This window comes from Hipposideros armiger, unplaced genomic scaffold (assembly GCF_001890085.2).
Source record: "Hipposideros armiger isolate ML-2016 unplaced genomic scaffold, ASM189008v1 scaffold_135, whole genome shotgun sequence".
NCBI lineage: Eukaryota > Metazoa > Chordata > Mammalia > Chiroptera > Hipposideridae > Hipposideros > Hipposideros armiger.
In genome coordinates, this window is record NW_017731485.1 from 898,541 (window position 1) to 921,115 (window position 22,575).

General features: G+C 50.7%; 1 protein-coding gene across 3 annotated transcripts in view; it reads left to right on the plus strand.

Annotated features, from left to right (window-relative positions):
* The window catches only part of ARHGAP17 (Rho GTPase activating protein 17), a 75,682-nt gene that overhangs the window by 311 nt on the left and 52,796 nt on the right, over positions 1–22,575 (plus strand). For all 3 annotated transcript variants that reach the window (XM_019649832.1, XM_019649833.1, XM_019649834.1), the window contains exon 2: positions 15,836–15,841. In XM_019649832.1, coding sequence (XP_019505377.1) covers positions 15,836–15,841 — 6 coding nt within the window. The remainder of the gene's footprint in view (positions 1–15,835; positions 15,842–22,575) is intronic.

Sequence of the window (22,575 nt, forward strand, 5' to 3'; positions counted from 1 at the left end):
GCCCTTTGCGGGGGGACCGAGGGCGCTGCGGGCCCCGCCGCGGCCGAGCCGGAGGCCGTGCGCTCCTGACATTCCCACGTCGGGGACCGGGCGGGCGGGGGGGCTGGGAACGCCGTGCCCCGTTTCAGACAACACCCAGAAGGCGCGCTGGGAAGCGCCTTGCTCACGCTGGACGTGGGCGCTTCGGCACGTTCGTTTGGGGGCCGCGAACGCCAGACGGGCCTCGGCTCGGGGGGTTCTCCCGTCCAGCTGTGGGCGGGCGCACGGGGCTCCGGGCGCGAGTGCGTGTGGCCCGTTTTCTGTGTCGCTCCCCGGTTACACTTGGCTTTCGGTCGCGCGCGGGCTCCAGGTGTGCAGCGCCGTGATTCGGCGTTTATTGATTAGGCGTTTATTGTATGCACCTGGCGCGGCCCGGACTCCCTCCGGTGGGTCCTGAAATGACAGCCCAGACCCGCCGTGGGGCTGTTCTGTGTATTCTGCGACCAGACAGGAAAGTGTGAGTTTTTCACAGCTCTCCTTTTTTTTTTTTCTTTTTCTTTTACTGCACCGTTGGGGAAAGAAAAAAATAAAAGAGGGGAGAGTTGGGTCTGGCCAAAGCCTGTGGGGGCACTTCTTTCTTTTGCGTGCACGGAAACACTTTTACTTCCTCCTGAGTGTTCTAAATTTGCGCTTCGCTGTTTCGTTTCCCTCAACGTTTTGCTTAGTTTTGTTGTTTCATTTTTTGTGTGGGGGGCACCGCACCCTGTCCTCTGCGTGGGCATTTTTTTTTTCCTCTTTCCAGACGTTGTCTCCATCCCCCAGCGCTGGGGGGGGGGGGGCGGCGGCGCCGGCTGTCCTGCTGCTGGTGGGACAAGGACAGACGGCCGGGAGGGAGGCACAGGGGGCCGGGCTCAGGCTGGCGGTGCAGCCAGGCATCTGTAAGGGGCTCCCGGGGAGTTCCTGCCCCACCTGTGTTCTCAGCGATTTCTCAGCAACTCGCCCCGTGGAACCCGTGGCCAGTGGGCGCCGAGGTCCCGGGATCAGACTGCGGCCTGGCCGGTTTGTGCCCCGTACCAGGTGAGGGGCATTTGCCCTCAGCAGAGCCCTGAGGCACTTACAGCTGGAAGCCATTCCGGGGCCCTTGGCCCCCCGCTTCCTCTGTGGCAGCTTCCGTCTCACGCTTTGCAATTCCAGCCATCCTTGCCCAGCTGTCCGCTTCCAGAGGAGGCCACTGCTCTCTGGCCCGCCAGCCGCCCGCTGGGGCCCTGGTGAGCCTCTGACCACACCTGCTTGTCCTGCAGAAGGTGTCTGCCTCTGCAAGGCCTTCCCCACCGCTCCCACGGGGATGGGCTGCCCTCCTGGCTGCTTCCGTCACGCCTCACAGCACCTGTTTCTCCGGGATGTAATTGCCTCTGTGTTTGTCGGTGTTGTCCATCAGACTAGCCACCTGCGGGGCCTCACTGTGTCTTTCGCCTGATTTTGGGGTCCGCCGCGCTTCCTATTGCTCAGCAGATGCTCCGTAAAGATTGCTAGTGGAGCTCTTGCTAGTTCGCCCTGGTGGGGTGCGCCCAAGTCCGGGAAAACAAACTGGACAGAGTCAGTGGTGATTCACCCCAGCTCCGTAACTCGGGCCTGACCTTTGGCTGTCTAACATCTTTATTGCCAGATGCCAGTGGAAGCTGCAGCGATTACAGAGCTATTAAGGGCGTGGTCATTATTGCCCAAAGTCAAAACTGTTTTTACTGGGAACCTGTTGCTTTACTGTTGTTGATTTCCTAGATATATTTGTAGTTTTTTTCCAATTAAGTAATTGTAAAGGACGAGGGAGGGAAAATGAAGACAGCCTAGAATTGTTACTGCGGGGAAGCAGGTGGTGGGTTGGGCATGAGAGTCAGGATTCCAGGTGAATCTGGGTCTGGATGAAGGCTGGAAAGCAAAGGATGCCCCTCCCCCACCATGAGTGAAGTTATATGTGTGCCTGGCATGCCTTTGGTGTGTGTCACCAATTCATAGAGTCCTCGGTGGTATCTGGCAATGAAGTAGTCTCTTCCCAGAGTGAGGACCTTGTGAGTAACCGCACAGCGAGGTTCCCTGGACCGGGCATGTGGGAGAATTAGTAATTGCTGGGAGGAGTGAGTTCCCATGATGCAACTTGTTTACAGTGGGTGGTGAGTCTGTTTCAGAAGGTGGCTGGTGTATCAGAGGGGCAAGGCTTCCGAGGTGGTCCCCTGGCGGGGGTGGTGTCCCTGAGAAGAGAAGTGGGGTGGTTCCTGTCATCCGCCTGCCTCTTGTCCATCTGTCCACTCAACAGACAGTAGTTAAGCACAAACTGTGTGCCATGTACAAGGCATTAAGGACCCTCAGTGAACAGGACACAGCCCCTACCCTGGAGGAGCTCAGCAGGCCTGCAGGGGAGAGGCCACCAGGGCAGCCATGTGCTGAGCTGAGTGCTCAGTGGGGTGGCCGATGCCCTGAGTGGAGCCCAGCTCCTACTGCATGGAGGGAAGTGACAAAAAAAATGGGAGGAAGATTGAGTAGAGCCTTTCCTTTTTCCATCTTCGAGCACTTCTTCAAATGTCTCTTGTGTTGATTAGGTCTCTTGGTTGTGAGAAAAGCAAGTTGGAACTGCTTTAAGCAAAGATGGGAAATCATTAGCTGGTATGTAACCAAAGAGCCCACAAGTAGTATGGCTGCAGATGGCCTAGATCTGGGGTGCCACTCTTCAGACAGGCTGTGTCCACAAGGAGACCCCCCGTCTTCCATCGTCCTCAGTTCAAGTTCCAGAGGGACAGAGAATACTCTCCTCCCTGTCACTGCGGCCAAAGTCCCAGGACTGACTGAATGTTTCTGACTGGGTCACACGCCTTTCCCTGGAGATGGGAATGGAGTCAGCCCCACCCAGACCACACGGACTGAGTGGGGACGCTGGCGCCCCAAAGGAAACCCAGGTGCTGCTACCAGCAAAGGGGAGGAGGAGGGCCAGTCAGGCGGACAGCAGACGTGTCGTGTCTTCATAGTCCCGCTAAGAAGAAAGGTGTTTGGTTCCTTGAGAACGCTTGATGGGGACGATCCAGTGGACATGGTGATTGGGGGGCTGCTGTCCTGAGTCGAGGAAGGGGTGGGTACACCAGGATGAGAGGCCTGAGGACTGCCTGTGGAGACATGCGGTCTCATTGCCAAGGAGAACAGAAATCTAACGAGGAGGCTTTACGACCTAGGCGAGCCTCTGGCAGGGCGTGTTTCACTGGGTGTTGGTCCCAGCCATGGATGAAGTGCTCCCTGCAGATCTGGAGTGCTTTGCCAGACAAGTTGTCTTAGATAAGCCGGGGTCACAAATTCAAGTGCCTAGAGGGGCCAGGCTAGTAAAATCAGTGAGCCACTTAGGCCAGGTGAGGGCTGTGGGGCGGGGGACCTGAAGGGGACTTGTCTCCCCACAGGGGCATATGGGAATATGGACCCAGTGTGGCCCAACCTTTGACATTTTGAAAAAAGCCTGGAATCTGGATTTTAATGAAAACTAGATGGCATTTAATGCAAATTCAACAACCACCGTGACACTTGGTGGGGCGAAGCGAAAGATTGGGCCTGTGGATCACCAGTGACCATTGCTTGTCTAGAAAGGCCTGGAGGTTAATGATCCGTGTTATTTTTTTCCCTGTACCTTCCCTTGGTAGCACTACCTTCTCAGCTCTTTGAATCTGCTGAAAGACTGCCCTGTCCTTTACAGAAATCTGTACAAGATCTGATAGTAACAATCGCCGACATTTCCACAGCGGCTTGGTTCACCAAGTGCTGTGCCAAACCGCCGGGCTGGGTCCTGGTATTTATCACTTCTGTTCTGTGAAGGAGGAACAAGTTGCGAAGCTCACGCAGTTCCTTGGTGGCCGAGACAGGAATAGATCCAGAGCTTTCGACGACAGACACTGGCTGCCTTTGCCCAGGAAGGGATTAATGTTTACTAAGCGTCTTTGGTGCTTATTAAGCTGCTGGGCTCGGTGCTTGGCATAAATTATCTCCTTGTATTCTCAAAGCAACTTGAACAGTTGATTTACTTATTCCTGATTTACTGATGAGGAAGCCAGAACTCAAAGGGGCTGGTGAGTGGCAGAGCTGTGGGTTCAGGCCCAGGTCCCTGATTTCAAGAAGCTATACATCCGCGCTTGGCCTGGGCGACTCTTCTGTGAGAGACCCTTGATGAGTTATGAGTGACACTTGCAGAAAACCCTGGAGGCCGAGTTGGCTGTTGCTTCAGTCCAGTGGCTCTTACCAGGAATGGTTTTGCCCCCCAGGTGACATTTGGCAATGTCTGAGACCAATGTCATGACTTGGTTGGTGGAGGTGCCACTGGCGCCTAGTGGGTAGAGGCCAGGGCTGCTGCTAAACATCCTCCATGCAGAGGACGGCCCCACAGCTCAGAACGATCCAGTCCCAAATGCCAAGAGTGCTGAGGCTGAGAAACTCAGGCCCCGTTCTCCCGGTTCTGGATGTGTGAGTTCTCAGAAGCAAAGGCTCACACTGTTTGCTTCAGGTGTACATGTGTCCCGTTTGGCCTGTTCAGTGTGTACATATGTGTGTTTTACAGTCAGGTGCCCATATTTTAAAATCTGGAGTTTTCACACAAAAACCTGGATTTCCAGAGTCTTCCAAAATCTTGGCAGGCCTGGAAATATCTGGCATTCCCCAGGAGCTGAGCAGCAGCTGGCCCATCTGGCTGGGGCACGCCGTCAGCTTGCCCAGTACCTGCCTGGCCTGTGTAGTCTGTCCACCCCTTGCCGCCCCCTCCCTAATCACAGAGATAGAATAACCTTCTCCAGGAGTGGAGGACTCAGCATCTCCTGAGACAGCCCGTTCCGTAGGGGCAGCACGAATGCTCGGATCTCTCCCTGGGCATCCGTGGGCATCCCCTGGTGCCAGCATAAACCAGCCTGGTCTCTTCCATGGGACAGCCATTTCAATGAGTATAGCGCGCCCCTCTAAATTCTCTTTTCCTGTTGTGAATTCTCTGGAGTTGAGATTGCTACATTTGTAGGAAATCTACATTCATGTAGTCACAGGGTTCACCAGGTTGCCCTCTGACAGGACAGTGCTGTCATTTAGTCTACAGTGCAGCAAGTAACGTCACAGGATGTGATGGAAGTCCTGTATCAGCACCACCTAAGTAGCGTAAGATATTGCCTTTAAAAAGTTTGCTACCTGTTTAATTTTTTTCCCGCTGTCCTTTTATTTGTATTTTCTTACATGGGTTTTCTGTATGTGTTATTTGTTTATTTCATTGCCATGGAATTAATGCTCACTTGTCAGTTTCATTGTTCAATGACCAATTCAGTTCAACAAATGTCTCCCGAGAACCTGCCAAGAGGTAGAGGCTGGGGTTGAAGCTGTAACCAGTTCCCAGGGACTCGGGTGGGGAGACAGACCTAGTTCCGCAGATCTCAGGTGTTAGTGATGAAGTATGCACGTCATGCCTGCACTTCTCCTTCCATTTTAACAGAGACAAGGTAGTATTCTTGTTCCCGGGTGCGTCACTTAATGAATGCAGTTTTGGAATATTGAGAGCCCCTTGGTGCAGGTTTGGTACAAGCGTCAGAAAGAAGATGGAGCTGGTTCTGTGGAAAATCTGACCCTGTGATTTGTGTAGGAAACTGCTTTTGAATAGGTAGAGCCTCCTGTAGCAAATGATGTGAAAACGATACTCAGTTCATCTCCGCCCTCCAAGGTGAAGATTGTTTCCTGTGTCTTGATATTGCACTTTAATTATAGCTAATTGGTTTTTGCATAGGCCACTTCTTTAGATTAGTCTGTCCTGTGGTGTTCCCCCTTCCTCGCCGTCCCCTCAGTTCTCTTTAGGTGTCTTCCTTATCAGAGATACCTTTGGTCTAGTGAACTTGATCTCTCCTTTAATGTTTCATTAGCACGTCTTCTGTGGCTTTCTCGGTGTTCTTCACACGGGGTAGCCAAATCTATGCTTCCTGAAGACTTTAAATCCTGAACATCAGACTGAATAAGCAAGGGCACAAATGAACACAAATATTAAAATAAGTAAAAGTTCAGAACTGCGCAGAAACTCTTCCCAGCGACTACCAGCTAGCTACCTGTCACCTGCCAGTGTGAACATTCATAAACCTACAGCTTGGGTTTCACGTGGTCATCGGATCCTTTTAGAAGCATGGGCTGGAGTGGCCACTTGAACCCACGCCCAGCTGTACCTTGGGGAAATACACCAAAGCATTTCTACTTGGCTAGCCATGGTGAGTGCTGGGACAGAGGGAGCCTGGAACGGGTGTGGGGGCTCTGCGACATGCTTGGGGCCCAGGGCAGGCTATGTCATGTGACACTTGGGCAGCCTTGATAACAGGCAGGTGGAGATACAGGCGGTAGAGAATTCTGAGGGAAGAAAAATACGTAGGGAAAACCTAGCACACTGAAAATTTCAGCCTTGAACTTAATACTGTTTGTCACTAAATTGGAAAAAGACACCGTATCTGATTCTTGACAGCAGAAAAACTCTACCCGGCACTTATTTTCAAATTTGTCAGGTAGCAAATGGCTGTGTGTAGATCCACATGTTGTCAAGTTTACAGTGACTGTGGTATTTAAATTCACAAGTGCCTGGCTGCATCTCCATCCAAGAGAAGCATTAAAACCAGCACACTCAGTTTTCGTTGCCAGGTATAACTGATGGCCGTCTTTCCCAAACAGGAAACCTGCTGAGGTGTCATTCCCCACAATGTAGCCCTTGATCCCCGTTACAGTCATTCCTCTCCCCTTCCCCCCTTCTCAGTACTCTCACTGCTTTGCGTTCTTGGACTGGCCAGGTTAACAGTTAACACTCCCCACCCAGCCCCAAGATGGCAGGACTCACCTCCGTGACCCCCATGGCCGTGGACACCACCTTTTGGAGGCGGGCAGTGTGTCTGGTTTTTGCTGTCATCTGTGGAAGGACCATCATTAGGAAAGCTCCTGTTCCAGTTTTGGGGGGATCATGGTTTGGGGACCACTGTGGTAGAATTTAGGGAGCCCTTGTATGCAGAAGGTTGGGAACATTAAGTTGGTGCTTCAGGAAGCACCAACTCTGGGCAGGTGGAGTAACGCCTGTGGAGGAAGGGAACCAGGAGGAGGTGAAAGCCAAGTTAGGGAGCTGTCGCAGCAGGAGAAGGAGAGGGGATGACCCCAGAGCTAGGACAGTGCGTTGAACAGCGTCTCGCACCATAGTGTTTGGGGCGAGGGGAAGAGAGGGGGCAGAGGTGAGGAGATTCAAGTTCAAGTTGGGTCTTACTGAAACAGGTCACAATAATTCTTCACTCTTATTGTTTGGTAGTGATTCTCTCTTTTTTAAAAATGTAATTCTTACACCTACTTTTTTGTTGGGCTTTCTCTCCCACTGATGGATGGCTGTGTGTGTGCGCGCGTGCGTGTGTGTGTGTGTGTGTGTGCGTGCGCGCGCGTGCGTATGTGTGTGCGTGTGTGTGTGTGCACGCGTGCGCGTGTGCGTGTGCCAGTACCACACTGTTTTAAGAACTGTTGATCTGTAATGTGTTTTAAATCTGGTAGAACTGATCTCCTTCAGCTTTTCTTCTTCAGTTATTCTCTCCTGTTTCTGTATAAAAATGAATTTTGATATCACTTCCTTTCTAGTTCCTAGAAAAATTCATTTGGGAATTTGGTATGGAGCTTGTTTGTTCACATAATATTTATTGAGTGCCTGCCCTGGGCTAGGTCCAAGGATACAAAAATAAAACCCAGGCATCCTCCCCCTCGAAGTCACACACCTTGATCTGTCCACATATGTCTCCAAGCCCCCCCCCCCCCNCCCGCCACAAGTCACTGTCCCTTTGCTGGAGTCCCAGGGATTTGAAACTGTTGCTTGGCTGAAAATATCTGGCTGCCCGTCTAGAATATAACTCTTAAGATGTGGGACAGAAAATAGTGATATGTGAAATTTCAAATGAGCCATGTTAAGAATCGTGATTTTCAGAAGCAAGGGAAAGCTACCTAGGACCCCAGGAGGCAAACATTGTGACTCAAGAATTGGTCCTTTCCATCTTCAATTTAATGAAATAATAAACCAGTAATTAATTTATATTTATATTTACGTTTGCCTTACAAATTCTGGGATTTCTGTCACCTTTATTGTAATTCCTTAAGTAGTCACTAAATTACTTCCAATAAACTCTTTTTTTCTTTATTAAAATAAATAAAATAAGTAAAATAAAACCCAGGAGTTATGGGCTAGAAATATGTGAGCTAACCCATGGGGAGAAGTGATATCTTTGCAGTGGGAACACAGCACAGCTTATATACTCAGAGCTTTTGTGTATTTTGTTGTTGTTGAGAATAGGGCCTGATTAGTTGGTAAACGTCAATGATAATCCTGTTTGAATACGTACTTACTTTATAACTTAGTTGGCTACAATTCATTTTGTTATTTCTTTGACTTTTCTACGTATATAATATTATCTGTGTCATGTTTCTATTTCTTCTTTCCTATTATTTATGTCAGTGATTCTTTTTCATCCCTTATTTAATTGGTTAGAATCTCCGACATAGTGTGTAGCAGTCTGATTGTTTATAGCAACATTGTATAAAGGGTATGTGATTGCACCCATATTGGGCATTCCAGAAACACGATGAGGAATGTCTAATCTGCGAAAATGCAGATGTCCCAATCTGAATGGTTCCCAATGGAAATCTACAAACATTTTTCCTCGCTTTTTTGAGGCACGCATCTTTTAGTATGTCTGCTATTTGAGTTTTTATTTTGTGTCTTAGTCATAAGATTGGTAGGTGATCTTAAAGGAAGGGTGCTGAGTTTGTGGGGCTCCAACTACATGGAGAAAACGATTGCAGTGCACTTGGACTGAGGAAGGACTTGGCAGAGAAAATTGAGAAGTGGTAAGAGGAGTGGCAGTCTGTTAGTACAGCCTCTAGAGCAGTGGTTAGTGGGTAGCGGGCCTTAGGATGATGGACTTCACTGCAGTCTGTGAGTCTTAGAGCGGTCCTCAGGCGTAGGAACCTTGCTACCTAGATTTAGATGGAAATTCTAACAGCCCACTCCCCAGAAAAGCGTCATCTCTCACACAAACCTGCATATAATTTCATGGGCTTCACAGACATCCTCAAGCCTATGCACCAAGAACCCCAGGACTGAAGAAAACCCACCTGTGGTTGGCAGCTCAAGAGGTGTACAGTGAGTGGGGAGACGCTTGGGTGCGGTTCCCTGCCGTGAGCTGGTCTCTAGAGAAGCGTGACAGGTGTGCACCGTACACGCCTGCTTGTGTGCCTTGTTCTGCTAGTCCCGGAGCACTGGCAGTCCGCATGACAGCTTTCCTCAAAGCAGAAATCTACTTCTCCCCAGGTCGCCGTTTGGCGATCACGTATCAGATACCCTTAGTAATCACCTCTTTTGGCAGTTAGTGAATTCTGTTGCGTTTGTAAAACTTTTTGATATGGGCTTAAGGAGCTGACACTGCTTCAGGGCGTTGGGGCGTAGTGAGCCAGGTGCTGGACCCGCCTGCTGTGTGCCAGCTCTCTCTGACCTTGGCCGAGGCCGCCTCCCTGCGGTGTTCCCACGCTGGTGGACCAGGCTTCTGGTGCCGCACGGAGCAGCCCGGCATGTTGAAGCTGACACGTGAGGAGGCAGCACGAGACGGTGAGGAAACAGCCTGAGACAACAGGTTACTGTGGGCCAAATAAGTAGATTGCAGCTCACCACCAGATGTCAAAATAAATTCCAAACGGATTAGGAGTTTCATGTAAAAAAAAAAAGAAAAAAAGTAAACAGAAGGAAATATGGAAAGTACTTCATGCCCTGGCATCAAAGCTGGAGGATGAACAATGCAGGGTAACCTATAGGTTAGGTCCACATAAGAAGCCAGCTCCTGTCTGTCTTATACATAAAATTACGACGAATGGGGAACTGGGAGGATGGGAGCAGCTCCAGCAGAGGACTAACTCCTGAATATAGGAGGCTGTCTTGTCACTCAACTTAATAAGCATATACCAGGAACAGAAAGGTCGCAGATGAAATACAGGCAATTAATGAATATATGACACTCTTCAAAGTTACAAGTAATCGAAGAAGCACAAAGCTTTGGGCTCTGCTTTTCAGTAACCACATTGGCAGAGTTCGCGATAATGATACGTCGCTGTTTTGGGAGAGGTGTGCAAGGCTGCGTCCTGCGCTGGGGGGTGCAGAAAGAAATCCGCTGTTGTGTGTTAGGAACCACTTGTAAAATCTGAACCATAATTCTCTGTCCGCCATCTGCCTGTGACCTCTGATCCTTTCAGATTCCTCTTCCCCAAACAGTTTCTCCCACCCTTTGTTAAGCCCCTTCCTCCTCCCGCCTGTCAATCAGCCAGTCTGTGGGTGACTTCACTTTGAGAACTCTGCCCAGCTCTGAAAGTCTTTCAGGGTTCTGCCTAGTAACAGCCTGACTCTGTGGTTTTGGCTTTGTCACTCCTATACCTGTGACGCAGGGCGTGGCCTGCGGAGACCATCACTTGGCAGGTTAGGGCTGCCCAACTTGAATGGCCTCCGAGCTCAGCTGGGCTTTTATTGCTGCCTCCAGTGCCTGGCTGGTCTCCCGTCCCATTTTCCTAAGTGCTTCTGCCAGACTTTTACTCTTCTCAAACCTCCTCCACCCCACTCCAGACACACCCACTCTCCTCAGATGACCTGCCTCCCGCTTTCCCGAGAAAACTGGGCACTGCCACACTTCCCAGCCCTGACGCTCGAGCGTGCCAGCCTGTGCCCCATCCTTCTCAGTCCCCACCTGTGCCGCTGCCCGGGGCTTCCCCCTGCACTGGGCTCGGCCAGCCTCCCTCCCTCCACTGGCTGTCTGCTCAGCGTCTCATTGCGTCCAGGTTTTCTTCACGTGGCGTGACTTCCCCCCCATCTCTGCCTGGCGTCTTGGTTCAGTAGCCGTGCTCCTCACGCTTCCCTGTGCTCTTGTCCACAGCCGGCGTTTTTACCCGTCACTGGCCCTCGCTTCACTGGCACCACACTCCCATTTCTTCCCGCCTCCCGGGCTCTCCTTTCCGCTCCCAGAAGAGCTGGGTCTCCATCATGTCCGTCATGTTCTCAGAGCTTCCATCCTTAGCCTTGACCCTCTCTGCAGGGTCTGCATTCTGAGCGCGCTCCCCCAGATCCATGCCTGTCGCTTCTGCTCGCCACGTGCTCTGATTTCCCCTCCAGAGCCACACAGCCAAAAACTCAGCGGGCATCTGTGCCCGAGAGATGGTCAGCAGACCCTTACACTCAGCGTTTCCTGACCTGACCTCACTGCCCGCCCCCAGACACTCCTGGATCTGTTCTCTGGGTGAAGGGCCTTGGGGTCCGACCTAACCATCTTGGTGCTGGTCCTCGGCTCTCCTCCTCACTTCCACCCCTGCCACGTCACCAAGGCCTGCTTGTTGTACCCTTGTCATAGTCCCGACCCCCTCTGCTCATCCACTTTCTCACGTGGCTCCCATACTCTGTCTCCCGCCCACCATATGGCTTCCACACTGTTGCCTAAAGACCCTCCCAAAATAATGTAATGATGACAGCTCACCTGTAGTTAGACGCTTGCTGGGTGCCAGGTACCATTCCTGGTGCCAGCTGTGCACTGACTCGTTACTCCCCAGCGAAAGCGGTTCGGTACCACCCCCTCTTATAGGTGAGAAGGCACAGAGATTAAGTCACTGACTGAGGTTGCAGAGCTGGGAATTCTGTCTCCAGGATCTGCACTCTTCACTGCTTATGTCAGAACAACAAACCGGACTGTGAGCTTTCTAGGAATTAGAACTTTGCATATATTATCGCGTAATCCTTGCCGTTTTATAAGTTAGAAGCTTTTTTTTTTTCTTTTAGCTGAGCTATCCTGCCACCTGTTGGCAGCTCAGCGGCAGCTCAGCTCAGGCCGGGCATCGAACCGCTGTTGCTCAGAGCTTGCACTCTTGAGCAAGCTCTTAACCAACTGAGCTACTCAGCCGGCCTTAGAAACTCTTAATACCCCCTTTTTTACAGGTGAGGAAATAGAGGCACAGAGATGTCAAGTAACTTGCTTGTAGTCACACAGCTTTTAGATGGTAGACTGAGCTCGGAGCCCCAGCAGCTTCAGGCTCTCCCTCTCAGCCACCTCACCCACCTATAAGGAGGAAGCGCCTGGCTTGGGGTGGGCAGTGTGCCTTCTGGACAGGAGCTTTTATGGGCATTTTCTGTGCTGGTGCCCTCAGGATTGTGGTGGCAAAGGAGACATGCGTGCATGAGAGAGCCTGTGCTGATGACAAAGGGCTGGCCCCCAGACATGAGGAAATGGCTCAATTTGCCCAGTAATGCCATGGAAATGCCCAGACCTGCTTAAAACGCTGCATTCTGACCACTACCCCTCCTGCCGTTATATTAATTGATTTTATATTTTGGAATCTTTTTGTAAATTCACATTAACATGTCGTAGCACCACAGGTTGCCTGGTAGGGTCCTGAAATTTTTCACAGGAGGAAGATTGTCTGGTGAGGACAGAACTGCAAGCATCATGGGAGACATTCTAGTTCAAGGGGGTTGACCGGACACATGTGCTTATTTCTTCCCCCCATTAAAATTCATTGAAGTGTTAGAAAACACATGTTTTAAAATTCTGGGAAATTAAAAAACATGGTGCTGCAAGCCATTCAGAAAAGGTCTTAAGGGCTAGCTCTGTGGGTGACGAAAACAAGGGCAGTTTCCTCTTGCTCATTTACTTACCATCCAAAGGAGGATGATAGGATGTAAGCAAAATCTGCGGGAAGCGTTTTACATCCATTTAACACATTGAGGACGGGGCATTTAAATATATAGACGCAAATCTGCGTCACCCGGTCCAAAATGTGTTAACAAAATAAAAGAGCAGGTGACTAAGAAAATGATACAGAGTTCTTGGAAATTAAAAAATATAATACTGTCACCGATTCATAAAAAGCCTCAGGGAGTACTAAAAGAGAAAGTCTTCCGAAAGGAGGTAAAGCAAGTTTTTACATTCTTTCATTTTCCAGGATGTAGGACTTGCCAAATTTACATTATCAGGAATCGCACAAATAAAGCGAAGACGAAGTACTTACCAGGTCATTGCAGAGTCAGAGGCGCATCCCCCTCTTCCTCCCAGGCTCCTGTTCCCCCCGTTACTGTCAGTGCATGCGTTCATCTTCACACAGAAAGATTCTTTCCATTAACTAAGTGGGTCTTAACTGGGGGCAATTTTGCAGCCCTGTCCCTGTACCTCCCAATTTGGCAAAATTTCAGACATTTTTCGTTGTCACCACTGGGGTGACCAAAATGTCAGTGCATAGTGCCAAGGATGAGAATAGTTAACCAAATTGCACAGCAGACTTGCAGCCCAAACGTTTCCTCTGTCCCCCAAGACCTCAGAGATAGAACCTAAAATCTGAAAGCTGAAAATTGGCAGTCTTATTTGTGTTAAATTAGCCTGTATTTCACTAGGTAGTAGATAAAATCTACCAGTTTCATGTGCTTAATCTGCCTGCATCGAGAACCTTAAGGTGTGACAGCGAGGACAACATTTAGCCTGGGGCAAAAGACTGGCACAGCTAGAAGGGCCTGTGCGTTGTCCTTGTCAGCCTGTCTGGCTATCTCTCCCAGGAGTTCGGTGCAGCCCTGGGAGAGACTAGTCCAGGACTGCACACAGCTGTGACTAACCAGAGTTGGCCTGGGGAATAAAGCTATTTGCCAGGGTTCCCTAGGAGGCGTCCCCACCCCAGACGGGCTCAGTGTGGGTGTCACGTGCCTAAGTTTTCCCATCTCTCCTCCTGTACCCCACAGTATCGGAGTGACATCTTCAGGAGGGGGAATCCTTTTCACCTCTGTCTCTCCAAAAATGTCTTTGTTTTGCCTTCATCTCTGAGGGTGTCTTCATTTCCTGTAGCATTTCAGCCTTTGAAGATGCCGTTGCTGGTGACAAGTCAGCTGTCACTGCTCCCCATGCTGCTGTGTGTAAAACACCTTCCCATCCCCGTCTGCTTCCAAGCTTTGCTCTTTAGCTTTGGTTTTCAGCAGTTTGCCCTTGATCTTTTTAGGGCTGGTTTTCTTTGTGTTTAGTCTCCTTGGCGTTCTCTGAGCTTGGATCAGTGGGTTGATGTTGTTCATTGATTTTGGAAACTTCTCAGCCATCGTTTCCTCAATATTTCTTCTGCCCAAGCCCTTTCTCTCTTCCCTCTGGCAGTCTAAGGACATGGATGATAGATAGACTGTTTGATAATGTCCCACAGACCTTGGATACTCTGTTCCAATTTGTCCCTCTTTGTATATTAGTTTGGATACTTTGTTTCAATTTCCCACACTGCTGAAACCCCTCATGTACTCATGCATTTTGTCCACATTTTTCACTAGATCCTTGAGTGTATTTATCATAGTTGTTTTAAAGTCCCTGCGAGGCAGCTCCAGTCTCGGCTGTCTTTGGATCTAGTCCTGCTGACTGGATGCTGTCTTGAAAAGGCATTGTAGTTTCTGCTTTACCCCGTGCTAAGTTTTGGGTGAACGCTGGCTGTGTGTGGACACTGAGTTTACGCCTCCTCTCTGCCCAGCTAGCATGTGAGGACTCAAGTCGACTGAGTCTGGGCTTAGCTGGTTCTCTTGGTACCTTCAGCTCATCGCAGACTCGGCTTATTTGAGGGCGGGATGAGCACTCCCCTTGGCAGGTCTGTTTATCTTGGTGGGGCGGGCTTATGTTCACACTTAGTAGGACTTATGTGGCTGCATCAGGAGACCTTCCCTCAGCCCCCCCGCCCCCCCCCCCAGGAAGGGGTGGAGGACCACTGCCTGGCACTGGTCTCAAGGCCCAGAGCCTGCACAGTTGCCCGGAGTCCCCTGCTTTGCCCTCAGACTTCAGCAGGCCCCATGCACCCAAGCTTACGGGAGAGGGGGGGCAAGGCCTCCCCCAGGCATACCAGTGTGTGTCCGTTCTTCTCGTGCTCTCCTACCTCTGTCCTCCCTGCCTAAGGACCCTTTTACCACCCAACACCCACACTTCTCACTCCAGCTCATCTGTTAGGTCTCGGAAGCCATCAGGAAGCCTGTCTGGTATCCTGGGTCTGCATTAGATGTGCTCCCATCAGGGCTGTAACTTTTGGCAAGTTAGTTAACTTCTCTGTGCCTGGGTCTCTCACCTCTAAAATGGGCATAATAGCTGTACTGACCTCCTAGTTATCTGGAGGATTAAATGACTGCGTATGCAGTACCTGAACACAGAAGTTAATAGGGTCTCTGGAGCCCAGCTCTGTGGCCTCAGGCAAGTCACGTAACTTCTCTGTGCCTCCGTTTTCTCATCTGTAACGTGGAGGTGATAGCACACGCCTCATGGAGTTACCGTGAGATTTCAGGGAAGTTTTTCTTGCACAGCACCTGGAACAGTGCCAGGCACAGGGCATGAGCTCAGCAAATGTTGGCTGTGGTGCTGATGACACTGGCTCCCAGCTCCCAGGGGCCCTGAGCCTCTCCTGTCACAGCGCTCATCACACAGGCATAGGATTGCTTGTTTTCCTCGACAGTCCTCCAGCCCTGTCAGAGCAGGGCCATATCTCTTACTCATGATGGCTCATGGAAGGGAACCCAACAAATATTTGTTGAGTGACTAAGCGATGAAAAGGTTAGTGGTGAAGTAAGCATGACAGCAGCCCACATTCAGTGGTAGGCCACACAGCCCCACCGTTCCCTCATTACTCTGAATACTCTTTTGAGTCATCTGCCGACACCTTTCACCCATTGCTCCGTGGTGTTGGGATGCTCTTTTCTTTGACCTTTAGAAAAGGGCCAGTGAAGACTGATGGTGTTCTCGCCCAGGGTCTGTCAGTCATTCCCTAAAAGCTGCCTCACCCGGTTTTCTAGGTGGGCATTTTTGCCTTTCATTTTGGGCCCCGTGCTAATTGTAGAACTTTCTGGGCTACATCTGTGATGTGTATTCTTTGTAGAAACCGAGAGGGTCCATATTCACCCAATTTCTCAGTACTATATGCTTTTTAAAGTACGCACTATTTACTGTTATTTATAGTAAAGATACAGGCCTACATTTGCAAAGCACAGTTTTGAAGGTTTCACAATATTCTCTCATTTGCTGTTTTATTTTGGTCTTTGAAAAGTCACATGAGATTGTTGATGCAAATATAAGGTGAGGTACAGAAAGGTTAAGGGGTGTATTTTTGGATCACATGGCTGGTTTGCGGTGGAGCTAAGACCGCAGCTAGCATGAAAGTTGATGAAGAGACACTTAGCTTTGGTCAGTGATGTTGGAACCATTCTCATTCTGAGGGTCCAGAGACTTTGTATATGATTTACTTAATGGGTGTCTGCCTCAGTTTCCACACCCGTGAAAATAGGCATAATAAAAATTGCCCCATAAGGTGCATGTTATAAAATAACATATGGGAAAGTACTTTCATAAGAGAATGTACAAAGTATTACTTAGAATTGTTTAAATTTAGTGTTGGAAACCTGGTGGTTAAATAGGTTGTGATCCATGAGTTCTGGTTTCTGTGATTTATTTACCTTTTGACCAGACAGCACCTTGTTTTATAAATGTTTTGAACTTGTCAAAATGTTTTTTAAGTTGATGCCACACTTAGTTCTGTTAAAGCAGCAGCATAGCATTGGCCAGGCCTGGACTATTGGGGTTGAGTCTGTACTTGTCTGTCCCCTGGGTAGCTGCAGAGGACCCCCGCCCTTCTCCCTACCTCCATCCTCCACTGGGCCACCAGCACTGTGGTTCTCAAGTTCAAATCCGAGTTTTGATCTGCCATACGTTGTTGAGAAACCATCAGTGGCTCCCCATTGTCCCCTAGGTCCTTAAGCAAACCTTTCTCTTCTATGTTGTGCCCCAAGTCCCTCCCCCATGCTTTGTGGGTGTCTGCCTTATCTGAGATCTGCTGGGACTGCTTCCCGCCCCAAAGCCTTTCCTGGCCACACAGCCCATCCATCACTCTTGTCTCTGGGCTCCCAGAACTAGCTGGTTGTTTACATTCCTGCCTTTCCCATTGGCTCCCCGAGGGCGGGGCCTCATTTCTCTCCTTTTATTCCTCCCCAGTTCTTGATGTTGGGTGAGAGTCCCATGAATCCTGGCTGAGTGAGCGAGGATCTAAATGCACTGTAAGGACAGTCTTTGGGTGGGGTCTCTACAGAGCCCTTTAGCCCCAGCTGGCGTGTTTGCAGCCCATTCCCAGCTCTTAAGATGTGGATCCTCTGATGCAGGGTGTTGCTGACTCAGCACATACCCGCTGCGTTTATGTGTATTGTGTGCCTGTGGCTCTCTGGTGGCCTCCAGCCCACCAGCTTGTCACAACCAGCCCTTGTTTGAGGGAGCAGCTTGCCCTGCTCCGGCTATAAGCTGACGCGGACTTTTGTCTTTGTGTGGTCTGGGCTGCACTGTGGCTTCTTCCAGAAGCTGTAACAGCGTGATCACTGCGGAAGGCCGTTCTTGATGGGACTCACTGCTTGGGGCTCATCGGAAGTGCTTGTCATTTGCTGTAGTCCTCAGAGTCGCCCCTCTAGCGAGATGGCTGGTGCTTCTAGACCGCCAGGGTGGGGCTGGTGTTACCATCACTCCTGTTGTAGTCAGGATCATCCCATTTGATGGGGGGCGGGGGGGGGGGGAGCATCAGAGTCCCAGTCGTAGCTCACCAGGCAACTCAGTCAGGTCTGCTTGACTCCAGGGCCCTCTTAGTCACACAGTGTCCCCTGAGCCTTTGCCAGAAGTGAAACCTGCAGCCTGGAATGCCTGGGCCTCTTATCACCGCACGCATATCTGCCTGTGAGGAAGAGACTGAACCCACGCTGGGAGACACATTCCAGGCAGTCTCCACCTAGAGCAGGGCGGTGTGGCCTGTTTTACAGGAGCGCCCCAAGCCGTCCTTGCCCACTGCCCACCCCTCACTGCCGGGCCCTCCTCCTACCCTGTCCCGGCAGCCACCCAGCAGCCGTGGGCGCTGTCACCGGGCTGCACCTCAGCCTGGCCTGGGAACTTCAGACAAGACAAGCCCCACCCCCAGGGTTCCGATTCAGCCATTCTGGGTGGGGGCTCAGGTGTGTCTCTTCTTTTTAAAACAACTTCATTGAGTTATACATCATATGTCATAAAAGTTACCCATTTTAAGTGTTCAGGTCAGTGATGTTAGTAATTTATGGAGTTGTGTAACAGTGACCACCCTCCAGCTTTCGAGTCGTTGCAGCACCCCAGTAAGCCAGCCCTGTAGCACCTTTACTGTGGAGCCCTGTTCCCCACCCCAACCCTCAGCTAACAACCTGTCTGCTTTCCGCCTTTATAGATTGGCTTTTCTGGCCATTCCATGTAAATGGAACCATCTGTGTTGTTTTTAAAGCCTCCAGGACTGTAATGTGTAGCCGTGGCTGAAAACCACTGCTGCCTCCTGCACGTGTTTGTCCCCTGCCCCTGGGTTCAGAGTGGCCCCTGCTGGGACTGCCTCTCAGCTGAGCTGGAAACAGCTGGACTGAGAACTTCATGGTCATCCCTAACCTGCTCTCTATGGGAACGCGCTTCCCAGCGTCCCAATGTGCTGACTTGGGAAGGAGCCTGTGGGAGGGAGCCTGCACGACCTGTCTCGGGAATGCGGGTGGGTGGGCGGAGTCCTCCGGACCTCGCCAGGCCACGCACTGACTCAGAGCTGAGCCGCCTTTGGCACTTTCGCTTGCGATGTCCTTGTGCCATCACTGCTGTGGCAGTGCCCTGGCCCGCCCCTCCCTGTCATCCCCGCCCCAGGGCCTGAGCTGTCTTCATTGTGAAGCTTCACAAAATAGTCTCTCTTACTTTTGCTGCTTGAATAAATCTTGCAGTCTCAAACTCAGCTGCCTCCAGGTCCTAGCAGATCCTATACAGGACTAGAGCAGGCTGGGGGAGGGGGGGACTTGGAAGTCCCTGGAGAGACCACGAGGGAGCCGTTAAGTGTGCTGGTGGCCAGAAGCAGGACCAGCAGCTGGGTTCCAATTCAAGTGCCAGGGGGACAATGCCAGCTCACCAAACAAAAAGCCACTGGATCAGCTGACATGTGTAGGAAAACGATAAAACTCAATTCCATTTCTTTTAAAGTATAACAATTCGTCTTCGTCATTGATTGGAGTTCAAATAATATTATGGAGGTTCAGTTAAGGTTGATAAGGGTTTTGTTATTGTCGTTGAAAGTAAAAAATAATTGCTACTTATCTTAGAGAAGCTGTAAATCTGTGGGCACAATTCCACCATTTGGGAAAATAAATCAGTGTAGAACTGTTAGATGTATTTCGCTCTTATTATTACCAGAATACTTTCTATTGGACCATTTTCCCTTTTATAAACACCTTTTTTTTTTTCAGTGGTATGCATGGGGATAATTTTTTTTCTTTTCCCATACTATCCCTTTAGAGTTCTGTGAACCCTTTTTTAAGACTTTTTAAACTACTTGGTGGAATATGTAACAAATTGTTTCATTTCTAAAGTGTCAGCGGGTGCCTTATTTTTTTAAATCCAATTACGGAGATTTCAGCTTCCTTCCCAGGAATTTAGAAAGACAGCTAATCTAACGAGACAAGCAGGACAAGCTCAGCAGTCCCCTGGCTCATGATGAAACCAGCTGGGTGCATGGGCTCCCGTGGGCTTGGTGAGCCCAGTGATAGCAGGTGAAGCGCCACATGGCTGCGGTCGGGCCACTGTGGTTTTATCGCAGAGAAGCCCAGTGTACGGTGACCACACGGGTGGCTGCCCGAGCACCTGGGGGAGTCCTCAGCGGGGCAGGGGTGGGGCAGCATTTATCTTACTCAGCAAAGGTGCACTTACATGCGTGCAGGTGACCAGGATTTAAAGTCAGCCTCTTAAACATTCTTTCCGCTCCCCATTTCTTCCACTTGTTTTAATCTATGCGTCAAAGTGACTGTGTAAGTGAGAAGCCGACAGATCTGTGGTCCATGTGACTCTCAGCCCAAACACAGCAGTGCCGGCATCTTGGGGCTGGTGGGGAACCACTGAGGCTTGTGTGATGTTAGTGTTGGCTCTCGGGCCCCACGTGTGCCATCCCGGGCGGGTGGAGAGTGTGCTGGGTGCTTCTAAGGGGCGCTTCTGCTCCCTGGGCCCCAGAGAGGCTGTAAGGAATGAAAAGGAGCAGACTGGTAACCTGGGGGTTCTGACAAGCAGCACCTCAACTTCTGCAGTTCCGCTCGGGAAGGTGCAGGAGTCCCCCTTCACCAGGAGAGGAATGGGAGGTGATGATGAAAAGGGGTTGGAGGGCCAGCCGAGTGGCGCGATGGTTAAGAACTGGCTTGGGACGCCAGAGGGCCCCGGTTCGGATCCCACATATGAGGGCCAGTGACACTGCCCTCTACAGCTAAGATGCTGAACAACAGCTCAACCTGGAGCTGGGCTGCCAGGAGGTGGCTGGGGGCGGTAGGCTGCAGCCCCTGTGGCAGTGGGTTGCCATGGGCTACCGTGTATAGCCAGCAGCCAGCGTGAGTGGCCCTCAAGCCGCCGTGAGCGGCCGTCCAGAAGCCGGCGACTGATCTGCCTCGCCTGGGAAGAGCACAATGATGGTGCCAACTTGGGCCAGTGAAGCAACGTCCTCCACAACTAGACTGAAGAACTAAAGGACAGCAACTTGTCTGTTCCCCTTCCCCCAATTCCCCAGCACTGTTCCCATCCCCGCAATTCCCCAATAAAAATCTTTAAAAAAAAGAAAAAAAAAAAAGGGGGTTGGAGTTTCAGGGACACTGGACCTGCCTGTACAGACCCTACGGCCTGGGGGCCCAGTCCGCCTGCAGTGTCTTGGCATGGTTTCTGCATGTTTAAATGGTTGAAAAAAATCAAATGAAGAGTATTTCGTGACATATGAAAATTGTGTGGATTCTGATTGCAGTGTCCAGGAGCAAGTTTATTGGGGGCACAGCCAGGTTCAGTCCTTTTTATTTGTTGGCCCTCCCGCTTGGTGCTACAGGGCAGAGCTGGGCAGTTGTGACAGAGGCTGTATGGCCTGCAAGCCTGAAATGTTTACTGCTTGGTCTTTCCAGAAATGGCGTGCTGACACCTAATGTAGACAGTTGTATTTATTTAGGTCTTGTCCTGAAATCTCTTTATAACTAGGGGTCAGAAAGAAAACAATCATTGTAACGTCTCAGCGTTTTGGGGAGACATGGGTCGGTGGAGGAGAGACATGATGTCTGACTTTCTGCTGTCACCAGCGCCAAGCTGCGCCTCCACATGGGACTCTTACCAGCGTCAGCCTCTCCCATTCATCCTGGCAGCTGCTTCTCAACCATGAGGCCAGACGTCGGAAGAGAAAGTACACGTCTAGGCCAGCCACCTGAGCAGCCCCGCTAGCCCCGCTGGGAAACTTGGGTGTAGACCCGGGAGCAGCAGGCTTTTTCTGTCAACAGTGAGAGTGTGAATGTTTTGAGCTCTGCAAGTCCCATGGTCTGGGTGGCAGAGACTCAGCTCTGACCAGGCTGGAGCGTGAAGGTGGCTGCGGGTTGGGCACAGACCCATCAGCCCGGGCACGCTCTGAGGACGCTCGGCCTGTGCACACTGAATTGTGAATTTCATGTAACTTTGCATATCATAAAATAGTTATTCCTCCCTTGGTTTCTTCCAACCATTTAAAAATAAAACTGATTCTCAGGCTGCGGGTGGTGAGCTGGATTTGACCTGCAGGCCGTAGTTTCCTGACCCCTGGCTACATGGATGGTTTACTGTTGGTGTTTTCTGCATTAAAACAGGTTAATTTGGGGAGACAGTATCACGTGTTCATTTTAGTCACTGTGGATTTTACCGTGGGAGGCAGTTCTGCATATATACGGCTACTTTTTCCTGCCTAGTGTTAACTGAATTTTTCTCGTTATAGCTTTTGAAATCTAGGATATTCTTTTTTTCAAACCTTTCCCTATCAAGGTGACAGCCATCTACTTTTTCATTTATTCAGTCTGTATATTAAGCACCTGCTGTGGGGCAGGCAGGTGCTAAGCTAGGTGCTAGGGGAGTAGTGGTGGCTACAGTGGACTGGCCTCTGCACCTTGGAACCCTCTGGCCAGGGACGAGGCCAGTGCCGCTCAGCGTTCGGAGGATTGCAGGCATTGGCGGTGTGGCCCTGAGCGCAAACGGCTCCTGGAACCTGTGCCTTGTGAAGCCGTGTGTGCCCCGAATGCATGGTCAGTGCCCCAGGAAGCGACATGGCCGTTCGCTCTGGCGGCGTTGGCCTGTGAGTACGGCGGCAGAAACCCTCCAGAAATCAGTCCGCAGTTAGAGATGGAAATTGTCAGGCCCACTGGGAATTGCCCTGTGACCCCATCTCGTTTAAGCTTTTTCTGATGAACTACTGGACATGGGGAATGTTTGCTTTCCCCTGGCCCGACAAGTGGGCCGAGAGGTACTTCCTGTTAGTCACGACTGCCGGGTGGGACATTACCGCCCTTGGTCCAGGGAAAGGCAGGCATCTCACTGCTGCTTCCCGGCTTTGGGAATTAGGAGGGAAAATCTTACGCTCTACCAGAAAGTGATAAGTAAGTTAAAATTCCTGCACGTCGTGAGCCTTGATTGAATGGCTGGTGAGGCTGCACAGTGACCCATAGGAAAAAACAGACCCCAGAGTAACGTGGCGCGGAAG